Source organism: Triturus cristatus, chromosome 3_1 (assembly GCF_964204655.1).
Source record: "Triturus cristatus chromosome 3_1, aTriCri1.1, whole genome shotgun sequence".
Taxonomy (NCBI): domain Eukaryota; kingdom Metazoa; phylum Chordata; class Amphibia; order Caudata; family Salamandridae; genus Triturus; species Triturus cristatus.
This window is the reverse complement of record NC_140583.1, coordinates 652,372,367-652,386,226: the sequence shown is the minus strand read 5'-3', so window position 1 is coordinate 652,386,226 and position 13,860 is coordinate 652,372,367. Positions and strand designations below refer to the sequence as shown.

Genomic DNA, 13,860 nt, shown 5'->3' with positions numbered 1-13,860 from the left:
GGATCCCTGGCATACAGATCAGAGTAGAAGGCCATCAGAGTATGAGCCTTGCCTGCCTCAGCGCGAGCCCAGGAGCCATCAGGTCGCTTGAGCTTCGCAATATGGGATTGAGCAGTCTGAACCCATAGACGGCGAGCTAAGCATGCCCCAACTTTATCACCACCCACGTAATATTTCTGTTTAAGGTTAATAAGGAGACGTTCTGCCTTATTAGTGCGCTGTAAGCGCAGCTGACCACGCAGGGTAGCCAGGCGCCGCTTGTTGGCAAGGGAGGAACAGGCATGATCCGCACACTCCAAGTCCTTAATATCCCGGGAGAGGGTGGTTTCAACCAGTCGCGCCTCTCTAGTCCGGGCAATGGAGATTGAGGTGATAACCCCCCGGATAGTAGCCTTAAAGGCATCCCAACTGACGTTCTCAGGAGTATCAGAGAGAGAGTTTGTCACAAAGAAAGATTCAATCTCCTTACGAATGTCCGCCACGTCCACCGGTTCATGGAGGGCTTGTGGGGGCTAACGCCACCGCAGGAGGGGTTGGCCACGGGCATCAGGAACCCGGAGCGTAAGCAGGACACACACGTGATCAGAGATGGAGATGTTGGAGATATCCGCGGTGCACAGCAAGTGAGCCAAGGGAAGCGAGAGAAAAAAAAATTAGTCGATACATGAATAAGAGCGATGGACGTGAGAAAAAAAAAAAGAATAGTCTCGGGAATCCGGATGGAGGTATCTCCAGGCGTCAACCAGTCCCAAGTTGGTGATGGCATTTCGCAATGGTGTGGACATCGTCCCAGCAACATGGTGCCCTTGCGCAGTGCGATCATGTTCAGGGTCCCAGACCAAATTAAAATCACCCCCCAAGCACAACAGGGGTCGAGAGGGAACGAAGCAGAGACCCAAGGTGGGGGCGCAGGAACATATCCGGTTTCTGGTTAGGTGCATAGACATTAACAAAGGTGCAGGAATCCCGATCCCATACCATGTCAACTTTAAGATCCCTCCCTCCAGCGTCAGCCACAGTCTGAGCTGTCGTCGCGCGCCAACCAGGTTTAAACAAAATTGCCACTCCACAAGTCTTAGTCGGGGAGCACGCCCAGAATTGAGTAGGGTATTTGCGGTGTGATATGAGGTGGATGTCCGAGGAAAGCAAGTAGGTCTCCTGTAAGAAAATCACGTCAGGGTCATGGTGAAGTAGATAGCGCCACACCTGTCAGCGCTTGTTAGGGGAGTTGAGTCCTTTCACGTTAAGGGAGAGGAAGATGACATTGCGAGTCATGGTGGAAGAGAGGAGGGGCAACACGCTGCAGCCACATCAGCGGATCTTAGATACCCCCAGAACACACACCAAAGCAGACACTCTCCTAGAAAGCAGCGGGGGAAAAAACCCATGGCTGAGAAAGAGGCAGCCCCCCAAGGTCGTACAAGGGAAGGAGAAGGGCACGATGACAAGGACAATGACAGAGGGAATGGATAGGGCATAGGAGGACAGGGCCAACCGGCCCGAGAAATTGACATCTCCCCTTTACACCCCCAGGACAACACCACATGACAGTCTCGAGCATGGACGCATCCAAAGAGAGCCCATAGAGGGGTGAAAGAATAAGAAAAAAAAGAAGGAAAAGAAAGAAGAATGAATAAACTGGCCAACTGGGCCAAGGCAATCAAGAGTCCATTCGGAACAGCCCGGACTCCCGAAGGTGGGTCGTTCCAGAGAAATCACTCTCCTATAGGACTCTGGAGGGGGGGTGGGGCTGCAGACACGCAGAGGGCGAGGAGCCTCTGCTGCCAGCGCCTCTGTGTAGCAATGGAGAATGCGCAGCCTAATCCGCTCCCCCCTCACCCTCCCCCCCACCCAAGGACCGGACCCTCGATAGAAACACAAACAAGCCCTGCTCCGCATAGAAGGCATCTAGTTTGTATGAGACGGGGAGGCACTCAGGGAGCGAACATGGTTGATGGCATCCGGCTTGGCTTGTGATGAATCAAGGTCTCTCGAGAGGCATCTGGAGCGAGGGGGAGGAACAGTGGACCACTCCAGCCACAGCGAGCCCGCAGGGCGAGCATGAGAGGATGGAAGATCTTCATTGTCCGAATCCACAGGAAGGCGGAGGAGACGTTGCGCCTCCTGTAAAGACCGAACAACTCACCGTCGACCCTCCCAGGTAAACATCAGGGCAAAGGGATGACCCCACTGGTATTTAATCTCCAGGTCCCGCAATTTGTCAGTCACAGGTTTAAAGGTCTTCCTCCGGCGAAGTGTAGAAGGTGCAAGGTCTTGAAAAATTTGTATGGAGAGCCCGTTATAGAAAACCGCCTGAATCCCCTGCACCTTACGAAGGATGGCTTCTTTGTCCACAAAAAGGTGGACTCTCGTGATAATGTCCGGGACAAAATTAGGACGGTTGCGGGGGGCAGGAACTCGATGTCCAGCATGGGTGGTGAGGTACCCTCACCCTTGCGGATGGCATGCAGGAGGTCCGCCGTGTATGCCATGATATCTGTCCCCTCCGTGCCCAATGGGACGCCTCGGATGCGAAGGTTGTTCCGCCGACTGCGGTTCTCCAGATCTTCTTGCTTCAACAGCAGTGTGATGTTCTGATCTTCCAACTCGGATACCTTCTTCCAGAGGCCATCAATGTCTTCCGTCCTAGCATCCAGTGTCCTTTCAATGCCATCCAACTCTGTCGCCAATCTCTACGACATCTCTGCGGATATCTTGCAACCCGGCTTTGAAGTCCTGTCGGAGAGAGCTGATTTCGGTCTTTATTTCCTGCAGGAAGGACGACATATAGGCCTGGGTGATTGGTACCGCATGGGCAGACGAGCCTGAGGGTGCCGAAGAGGCAATAGGATCCTCCTGAGTAGATGGGGGCGCCTTAGACCACAGGGAGGTCACCGGATTGTCATGGGAGGCCACCGAATCAGTGTCTTTATTGCCTCTGTGTTTAGGAGGCATGGTGATGGGGCCCAAAAGTGCCAAGGGCCCAGCCGGAGAAGAAGCAGAGCGTTCCAGGTGGTGACAAGGCCAAGGAGGGGTGTCGATGAGAGAGCAAAGAAGGAAGACGCCACACAGCGTGCGGAAGGCCTGCTCAGGACGAAGGGATGTCCGAGGTCACCCAAGCGTTGTGGGGCGATAGGAGGAAGAGGGAGACCAGTGCACGTGCCAGCCAGAGAGGCTATTGAACAGGTCGGCTCCCTGGCCCCGCAGGTCTAGCAAGGCCCCTGACCAAAGGGCAGATCAAGTAGGTCAGGCGGGGTGGGGGTACACAAGTCAGGGGGGCAAGGAGTCACAGCGAAGGCCCCACCAGGCCCCACGGCCAAGGAAGGAGCATCAATAGCAAGTAAGGTTCGACAGGGATTGGGAGATCTCCAGGGCCTTCACAGGTTGAAGCTGCAGCAACACAGGGCCCTGGAAGCAAGGGAGTTGGGCCAAGCTCTGGCGGGAGAGCACTTGCAGAGTACGCGCCCCACCGCTCTGCGCCGCGAAGACAAGGCCCCAAGAGAAGGGCCAAAGCGAAGGCTGGGGCCGGGAAGCGACAGACGCAGGCAGGGACAAAATGGCGGGCTGGGCATCGAAGGGCCTGCAAAGTCATAAGTTGACCAGGTATTCACGTGGAGAGGGTCCCGCGTCCCGGTACCTGCACCGCACTTGCCGCGGTCCGATGTCATCACAGGACGCAGAGGGTGCCGAACGCCCTCACAGCCGGGCTTCTCGGTCCAGAAGGGGAACCGCCGCCTGGCTCTGTGATCACCTGGGCCTCTTGGAGGGTCCATCAGCGGCTCAGGCCCCAGTAGGTCGGCGGAGGTCAGGATGGCAGAGACCTCACTGCCATTACCAGTGCTGCTCACCACCTCCGGAGGAGGGCTCCAGGCACCGGCGGTGTTGTCGTGGCGGACGGGGCCCAAAATGGCGGCAGATGCAAGGCGGGCCGGCTCAGCCAGGAAAGACCAACCTCGGAGGTTTAAGCGGCAGCACAGGGTTCCAGCAGGCCAGCGGGGGTCAAGTCATCGAGGATCCCACCGTCGTCGCCAGTGCCACTCCCCACCACCAGAGCAGGTCACCCGGTGCCAGCGGAGACACAGCGGCAGCCGGGGCTCAAGATGGCGGCTGAAACAAGTCAGGCCGGGACCGGCCAGAAAGGTCTCCACAGGCGAGGTTTTAGAGGGGCCCTGCAGCCCAGGACGCCGTCCAAGAGGTCTCAACAGGAGTCCAAGCTCACCACAGCAGCAAGCGGGCCCGGGGACCAGGAGAGAGGTAAATGCGGGAGGCGCTGGAGCGGAGACTCGGTGGAACACGTCTCACTCCTTGCATGCTCAGGCCAGTGAAATTTGAAGTAAGGATGTATCATGAACTGCATTGACCAGAATGCTAAGGGGTGAACTGTGCTGGGAGGTGAAGCAGTGTGCTCCCACCCCTTCGTGTTTGAAAAGGCTCCCTTGAGCCATTGAGCGGACGAGCTTGTGGAGATGCACCTGTGCGCCTGTGAGAGGTACTGAGACCTGAAAAGATTGTTGCAGCCTGCTCAGCAACCCCAAATAAAATGTGTTTTTATCTGTGCTGATGACGGATGATATCCAGAAACACGTGTCTACAGATTTACAGCACTAACCTGGACCAACTTTGGTGGAATACTCCAGTGAAATTTGAAGTAAGCATGTATCATGAACTGCATTGACCAGAATGCTAAGGGGCGAACTCTGCTGGGAGGTTAAGCAGTGTGCTCCCACCCCTTCCTATCTTTCGAGACAATTTAAAACAAGCGTTTGCAATGCAATAGGTCTCGCATTTATAGGAGTTTGAGCTATTGGCATTGTAAATGACAATGCTTTTTATTTAAGTTTGGTTTTTTTAAAACATAAATAAAAGGCACTGTCATTTATAATGCCAATAGCTCAAACTCGTATAACTGCGAGACCTATTGCATTGCAAATGCTTGTTTTCCAAAGCATTCTGGGAAAGATGCCAACTAGAGCAAACTGTTAAAGAACACAGAGTGTAGAGGGACGCGAAAGAAGGATTGCAGGCTTTGAGGAAGAGGAGGGCCACGGACAGAGATCATGCGGTGAGAAACAGGAGGGGCAAAGGCAGATATGGAAGACGACGATCCACGGAGGAGGTCAAGCCGTGGGGAGGCGGGGAGGCACAGGCAGAGAGCAGACACAGAGCAAGGGGAGAGGAGGCGACAGGCAGCCAGAAACAGGAGGGGCACAGACAGCGTGAAGGGCAGAGGGAGCTAGATTGTAGGCGCTATGGAAGAAGGAGACGAGTTCAAACATTGGGAGACTGTGGAGAGAGGCACTGTTCAGGGCAAAGATATGTATTTAAAGGAGACACAGGCAGAAAGAGGTGAAACCGGGAAGAGGCCGAGGACAGATAGGGGGAAGGGGACAGGAAGTGTGAAAACAGAGTGTGGAAGGGGCAAAGATGCACGGGCAGGGAGAAGAGTGGCAGAGGTGGTGAGAAAAGGGGAGCAGGTAAGCGAAAGGCAAAAACAAAGTGTGCGGGGAGGGGGAAGGGAAACATGCATGTCCAGGACAAGCAGGGTTGTGCAGAAAGTGCCGATTCTGCGTGACAGGCACCGCCACAGCTCCGCCCCTCAGGCTCCGGCTCACATTTCACTTTAGTTCCTGTCCAAGCGATTCAGTTATAGCTAAAAAAACAAGCATTGGCCGGGATGCCTTTTGTTCCCGTCCATGTGCAGTACACGTCATGGCAAAAGTTACGTATGCGTGTACGGTCTGCGGTAAAAACAAGGCAGTGCGCGATTGGCTAAAATGCAGACAGAAAAACAGTATTTGCAGGGATCACTTGATCGCTGTGCAGGCTAACGCTTTGAAATATAATTCAAATCAATATTTTCGGAAAAATCTTTGCATATAAAAATGGTGTATAGCAGCTAGCCAGTGTATAAACCACGGTCTAAGATCTGCAAAATATGCAGCTAACAGACAACCAAACTTTAGAAATGGACACATCACAAAGCACCCTGCACCACACACACCACCCACCCCTCGGTGATCCGCAACGGTTACGCCTCACCTCCATGCGCGGCTAGCCGAAATAAACAACAAGCAGGTGAGCTTAACTAGCCCAGGTGCAGTAGTCACTGCACCTAAAACGCAAAGTGGATAGGTGTACAACCACAGTATCACGACACTATACTGGTGTACACCTCGTGAAGTAGATGCGCGGAAATGACTGCGGTCTGCGGGAGGCGGGAGTCTCCTATATGACGTGGTCGTGATGTAATTGCGCACTGCGTCCTCTGCCATAGGTCGACTCTCAAATGTCGTGCTCCAATTATCGTTCTCTTGCAGTCACTGCTATCCGATCCAAATAACTACTGGCAGGTGGGTTTATGCGAGGTACTCGATGACGGCAAGATCCTCACAGGTTTTTAACAGGTTTATAACAAGCCCGGCGGAGCGTGGCGCGCGCGCGCGCTTGGGGGCGGGGGAGCGGACCCTTTGAAGTGCTCCCAAAAGGCGGATTGCATGGCGGCACGATGCGCGCGATTGTACGCGTGCTAGCCATGCAATCCGCTTTTTGGGAGCACTTTTGAAACCCGTATTCTATAGTCTCGCTTTGCGATCGCTTACACGATAGCAAGGCGAGACCTAAAAATTGGAGGGATGTTGGGGCCCCATGGTGTCATATCTATCCCAGGACATTCCATTGACAACGTGTCCCCCTACGGTTAGAGCATTACATCTCTTCCAGTTGTATACCCGAAGCGGCATACTCAGGATACTCCCGAAAGTAAACTACACACACCTACTGAAGTAGCCTTCCCATGACACAAAGTCTTGCTTCACGGTGAAGAGTCCAGCATGGGTTCCCTTCCTTACCTCCCTGCTGGCGCTCTCTTTCTCTGTCTTTTTCAATGGAGGGGGGTTGCTCGAGGCATTTAGGACCTTTCTATGGATAGAGGCATTTCAAGTTCATTTTTATTGTTTGATTACTTAAAATCATTACAAACCCCCACCCTAGAGCAAATAAAATATTACAATAAACTAAAACCTTGTTGTTCTGAGTAAAATCCACATCACATTCAGTAAGATTTAAGTTTAAAAACGCTTACATTAGCAACGCCGTAAAAGTCTGCTGACTAAGTTCATGTATTTAATTCCACGGCATGCCAGTATAATCGATGTACCCTCCATCCAGCAAATCACCGCTTGCCTGCTGGAGCGAATGTTCAGCTCATTGAAGATAGATTTCAAATACTGTCTCCTTTGGTCTAAAACGGCTGTACAGGCACATATTAGGTGGATTAAAGTTTCCTTTTTAGAACCACATAGTCTGCAGGACTCTGTTTCAAATGGCGTTTTCCACTGGGGGTATAAGTCCTTTGCCTCATGCACACCCATTCGATACTTTAAAAAGGTCATTTTTAACTGTGAGCTAAAATGGGCGGATAAATATGGTTGTGGCCTCAAAAATCTATAAGAATTTATAACTGTCCACCCGTGCCGCCACTTGGAGAGCGCTTGTTTGTCAGCCCACAAGGATTTCTTTTTAGCTGCGCTATTTAGTATTTTGCCAAAGCTTCCTCTGTCCAAACTGTTGGCCCATGCTGCTTGTAAGTCCATCTCGGCCAAGGACTCTCTCAGAAAACTTCCCCAGGAGTTAGGTGTTACTAGATCCCCCTGGAGCTTAATTTCTTCCCAGCATAAGCTATTTAAAGTATCCGGGTCAGAAGAGCGGAGCGTATGACAAAGTTTAATAAAACAGCTCATTCCTCGGAATTTCTGATGCTGGAGGCCGAATTCCAGTCTGACCTGGGAGGGTGAAGCAGATTTAGGCAAGTCGAAGACTGCTTTATAGATCTTTGTCTGCAGTATATTCAGTAAGTGCGCTTCTTTGCCACACCAAGGGGCCAGGCCGTAGGACAAGCTGGGTTGTATTTGGGCGGCCATTACTTTAAGCAAGTGAGAGAAGTTTGGGCAGTCCATCTTTTTGCGTAGTAATTTATATGCATAAATTAATGAATGAGCCTTTGCTTTCAGTGCCAGTTTATGCTCTTTATGGGTTGCACCCTGCCCAATTGTTACGCCCAGATATTTATACGAACTAACTTCTTCAACAGTTGCCCCCTTAGCCGTCCATTTTAACTTGAGTTTCTTGCGATCCACTAGGCGCACTATTTTTGTTTTCTCTTTATTTAGCTCCAGTTGTTCCTTGTCCAGGTAGGCTACTAGGTTGTTTATTGATCTCTGAAGGCCAATAGGGGTTTGGCTCAACAGAACTATATCATCCGCATATTGTAATATGGCAATTGGCTCGTTGACCATTTTCGGGGGGTTTGACTCTAGTTTTTCAATGTAAGGTGCAATGTTGGATAAAAACAGATTGAATAGACTGGGGGCTAAAACACAGCCTTGTTTTAAACCGCTTTGCGTCTGAATACTTGCAGTTGTACTCAACCCGTTGCCCAACTTAACTCTTGCCCAGGTATCCGTGTGCAAGGCAATTATGGCGTTGAGCATTGCGGTTGGCAAGCCCCATTCTTTGAGTTTCTTCCATAGCTAGCTCCTGCTCACTCTGTCGAAATCATTTGATGTTGGACCTTTTCCCAGTTAGAAAAGTGACTGTACTTCTTCTATTATTTTACCTTGACTAATGGGAAATATCTGAAATGCTGAACCTGGATGAAAATTCTGACAATGTTCAATAAAAACAAATTTGAGAAAAAACTGTCAGGCAACCCACTGTCACTCATGATCATAAACCACGGGTTACTTCCTGAACCTAAGAAGAACCTGCTTGGTGCGGCTGCTCCTGCATATAATAAGCTTGGCACTTGATTTGGGTACAGAGGCACCAGTGGAGTCAGAGATTTTATCTGGTACAGATGATTTAGAACACTCCTCAAAGGACAAATTGCCACCCTGGTCAGCCATACTACCACACTTGAGGATTCTTCCTAAGTTCCACCAGTCAGAGCTGTTCACACAGCATTGCCACACACTTTGTCGACCACAACAGGATCGCTAAACTTTTTTGTACCTTTTTTGACATAGACCCCTTTCTGATGCAAACTATTTCACCAACTTCTACTTTAATTTTGTTAAGCCAGGTTCATCAAGGGATTTATTTTATTAAACCTTGGCTTCAGCTATTTGCCTTGAATTCAGCATCATATTCATCCAACTGGACCCGAATTTGACCCATCTGCTCTGCCAATTGGGACAGACTTTTGTGGCTGGCTTTTTCCCTCTCAGAAGCGCAAACGGGGACACCACTGTGGTCGAGCGCGGACTGGTTCAATAAAACCATAGCATGGAGCAAACAGCATTCAAAAAGACCTTCTTGATCACCATAAAGAAGAGGTAGTGATGGGACAACGAGAAGATGAGAAGTTATGGCAGAAAGGCAGGTTTATTGAACAAGAGGAACTATCACATTATCATCCTGTCAGCGCCAACCGCTCTTAGCAACTGACAAGGAACGCATAACCATTCCATATTGCCTACACACAGGACTATAAGTTGCCCAGGTCCTGTCGGTGCTCAGCACCGGCAGTTCTTAAAAGCAGGTGCTGAAATGGGTCACTATCAGGATCTCCATTTTTGCCCTCATGGTCAAAAAATAAATCTTAACTCTGCAGCAGTGCCACCCTTCACTGCCTTTGAGTAACTTCAAAGAGACTCACTATAATTCTTTCACAGTCTCATTATTTCAGAACTGAAGCATTTTCAATATTCTATACAACGAAGCCATAGTTGTTGCTTATTTATCTTATGCAACTAATAACCATTGACAAAGCCAATAGTCCTGGCTTGTTGTAGGTGTAATGTTACTTGTTGCATTATATATCTGGATGCAATGACAGAAGCAGCAGAATACCAGTGGGTGGTACACTATGCTAAGTACAGATTTTTTGCTTCGGTGTTTTTAAGCAACGCCCTTATTTATATCGACCACGCCCCTTTGAGAGACCCCCCAGTTTTGTTCATCCCACTTTAAGCCCTGCATACACACATTCCAAACCCCACGTTCTACTACATAGCTTGCGTACTGAATATTAATGGATTTTCTCGACAGGGAAATGTGTGCCTCTTACTCACAAATGCAAACTTGCTCCATTGATAACTGAGACGAGTTGACCTGGTGCACCGTTTAGGGAGTTGAAAATATTGAACATCCCTGGGCAATGGGAAAATCTGGGCATTTTTAGAAATAAGTACAGAGAAGTCCTGTCTGTGTGAACAATGTTAAAAAAAATCGAAAAGGGAAGCAGCGTAAAAATGCAATTAGTGGAAGTTGTGTGGTTAGTTTACAAAGATAAGCAGGTAGGATGTTTTCAATGAACGGCAGAACGAGTCAGAAGGATAACCAAGAAATAGAACTCCCCGCAAAGAAAGGCCCCCTCACACATACTCACTGTCTCGTTCCCCCTTACCCCGTGATCCGGACTCATGTGCACCCATTGCTGATCCAAGCACACGTTAAATCTCAGCATTTCTAGTACCAGGGAATACCACCCAAACTGCAACACTTCCGACTTGACAGCCCAAACTATGGACACAAAAGACTAACGAGCCTATGCGGCCTTAAAAGAGAAATAAAAAGGGGACTTGTTTTAACAGACCGTTCTTAACAGCACACATTGGATCAACTTTACTGTCCAATGTGTATTGCTAACAAAGGTCTGCGAAAACCAGTCCTGTTAGGCATCTTTTCGTCAACATATTCAATCGGTTGAGAAAGAAAAATGAAGGAATCTTAATCTTTTTACCAGTTTCTCACCAGTCTGCTGGCTCATTCTAATGACCATTCTGTTAGCGCTCTAGTTGTTGTTTTATTGTTATTATGAGACCAGCAAAGTCACAACTGGTCACGCGTTTTCTCACGTGAGTTGCAGGGACTTCCTCGTTGCGGTCCTTCATCCATATCTAACTCTCATTTGGCACTTTCAGTTCACAACAAGGGAATGTTTCTGTTCTGAGAGGGAGGGATTTACAGGCGTGGGTGCCTGGGATCCGGAAGCCGTATGGCCGAAGATGGCAGCAGTGGCGGAGCTGCTGTCTCAGACGGTGGCGCGGGTCCTGAGATTGGCCGGGCTTTCTGAGGGGGAGCGGGGCACTGGCCGTGGGATTCGAGCCATGGACGAGAGGGCGCTGGAGGTGTATGGTGAATACTCGGAGCTTGATAGAATACTAACCCACCGCAGATCTGTCAAACACTACCCTGCGATCTCAAACAGTCATCAACTTCATGCTATGACTTTAATTTCAGTCTTGGGAATAGAAATTATAAATGGCCTTTGTCATGTGTCTTAACTCAGAAATTAATTTCGGTGCCAGCGGTCGGTCACTCATTTTCCTACGTACTATATTGCGTGATGTCAGAGGCGCAACTAGTGCCAAATTTCGGGGGGGGGGGTGGAGGCTGAATCTTTAAGCAATAGGCAGAGTGGAGCTGCAGGGGCTCTTAGAAGGGGTGAAACAACAGCGAGGCCTCATTAACATGCAGATGGTCTTTTAAAGACCTGTGAAGTGGTCGGGTGCGGCTGTGTGTGTGCCCGGGAAGCTGTCTCATCCCGGGCTGCCACATACGACGGGGGGGGGGGGGGGGGGAGGCTGAAGCTCTTTGAGTCCAATGGGTGTTGCGCGCCTGCGTGTAGTATTGTATTTCTCACTGAAAACGAAATTTATATTTGGCGCATTGTAGGCCCCCAACTTTAACATGGCCCTCCGCGTAATCAAACAGCACCCAATCTTCAAGTCACCCCCCAATTCAACCATCAGCTGAACCACATCAAAATATGAAAAGTTATTTTGCGTTTCAGCAGAACCTCACTCCGACTTCAATGGAACTTCCCTTAATCCACCTAGTCCTCAGTTTAACCTGCCTTTTCTCATAGATTTCCCCAACCACAGACTTCATTTAAACTCTGGTCCTCTGCGCCAGAGCTTCAGTTCCGTCTCTTGGCCTTCCCATGATTCAGTACAGTTTACCTACTACAACCAGTCTTCTCAGGGCTCTGCTTCAACCCCTTTTTAAGTAGAAACCTCCATTCCTCTGTTACATTGTCATCCCAAATAGACTTAACAGCGCTCCTGAACAACTCTTTTTCCAGGCTTGGTCTGTCATTTGACTTTAATATGCATTAGTTGACTTATAGTTTTGGCTAGTTACGTTTAACCAAAATTTCCTGATGACTTTTGTTACTGAAAATTGCAGGACTGGAAACTTTATGTATTGAGGACAGTGCTCGAAGCGCATTAAAAACGTATGGGAACTATGATGCTGAGTGCAATTGGGGTGGGTTCAGTGAGCGTAAGGGCGAGATTAAAGGAGTGGATAAACAATAAAATATCATTGTAACTATTTTTTGGGACTTCAGGAAACTACATATAGATTAACACACCTTAAATTCAAGTCAAGTCAAGTCAAAACCACTTTATTCGATTTGTTAAAATCATAAAAGTATGCTAAAACAAATACATATAAAAATTCTCATAACACGGTTTATACATTTTTTAAAAATTTTCCATAAAATTTCATCATCGACCATAATCATCTTGGTTACTTAAAGCAAAAACAGTTTCCTAATAATAGATGAAATCCACGTCTTGTGATAGTTTTAGTCTAGCCCTTCTATCTCTAACAGCGGCTACTAAAAAACTAGCAACACAAAACATAGTTAATGGACATTTAAGCAGGCTTAAAAACAGTAAAGCAGGCTTATACTGAGTAAAATTCCTACTTTTTAACAAAGGAATGATAAACTTTTTCCTGGCAGATTTAAAAAACGGGCAAAAAAGCATAAAGTGCGTAGTGTCTTGTGGCGAAAGATCGTCACACTTACAAGGGGCAACTTCTTCTAATCTATGCCAACCAACCACATCCCAGAGAACTAAATGTAGCTGTTTAAACCGCAATTTGGTCAACAGCCATCTATGAAACGGGATGGATACTATTGAGAGATATGATGTCAACCCTGAGGACTGGGATAACAGGACGTGTTCCCTTACTGAGGATTTCTGAAGTTCATCTTCCTCGCGCTTTGCCTCCCTGAGATTCAAAAAATTGATTTTTACCCACTCTAAATCAGCCTTACATAGAGATTCAGGATCTAGAAAGATTTCTGGTCTCCCAATGTAGGCAGATAACGACTCTATATTAGACAACCAGGGAATTTTGTGCATGTTGTCAAGTCGAGTACAGTCCTTTAGGATTTTTCGATTTAGGGTGAGGTTTGGGTTTAGCCATATTTTTATCCATAGCAGCAGAGGGGCTAATTTAATCATGTCTGCTATATAGCCAATCCCAAGTTCCAAGTGGACTGAGTAGGAAGCGGTAGATTGGGGGAGGCCAAGAAGGGAGCGCAAGAATTTATTTTCCTCCGTTTGGATCGCGTCCTGCTTAATATAACCCCAGATTGACGCCCCGTACCTTGCAATAGAAATAGTTTTGGCTTTATAGATAGTTATTATTGCCTCAATCGGCTTTCCTCCCAGCCTTTTAGCAAAGCCAAGTATTGCCGCAGAAGAATTTCTCACGGAGTTTACCTTAGTGGAGAGCTGAGGGGCCCATGAGCCTTTGTCATCAAAGACGACTCCCAAGTAAGTGAACACCTTCACTCTTGAGATTACCGCTCCCCTACAGAAAAAAGGCTTTACTTTATTTTTAGCTTGTCCTAACGACATAACATGGGATTTGCCGTTATTAACCACCAAATCCAAGCTATGCATGAAATCTCCAAATGAGTCCAACAATCGTTGCAAAGCCAGGGGGGTCCTGGCCAACAAGACGGCGTCATCCGCGTAAAGGAGGACCGGTAACGGGGTACCTCCCATACGCGGGACATCCTGTGTTGCTGTCAGCAAGTCTTGCTCCAAGGCATTAATG

At 48.6% G+C, this 13,860-nt stretch overlaps 2 protein-coding genes across 2 annotated transcripts in view; one reads left to right on the top strand and one right to left on the bottom strand.

Annotated features, from left to right (window-relative positions):
* Nucleotides 1-10,536, bottom strand: part of SPG11 (SPG11 vesicle trafficking associated, spatacsin) — a 623,940-nt gene extending 613,404 nt beyond the window's left edge. The window contains exon 1 of the mRNA XM_085644681.1: nt 10,406-10,536. The gene's annotated coding sequence lies outside the window, so the exon portion shown is untranslated. The remainder of the gene's footprint in view (nt 1-10,405) is intronic.
* Nucleotides 10,537-10,879: 343 nt separating this feature from the next.
* Nucleotides 10,880-13,860, top strand: part of CIAO2A (cytosolic iron-sulfur assembly component 2A) — a 71,744-nt gene continuing 68,763 nt past the window's right edge. Inside the window, exon 1 of the mRNA XM_085644680.1 lies at nt 10,880-11,136. Coding sequence (XP_085500806.1) covers nt 11,007-11,136 — 130 coding nt within the window. The 5' untranslated portion in view covers nt 10,880-11,006. The remainder of the gene's footprint in view (nt 11,137-13,860) is intronic.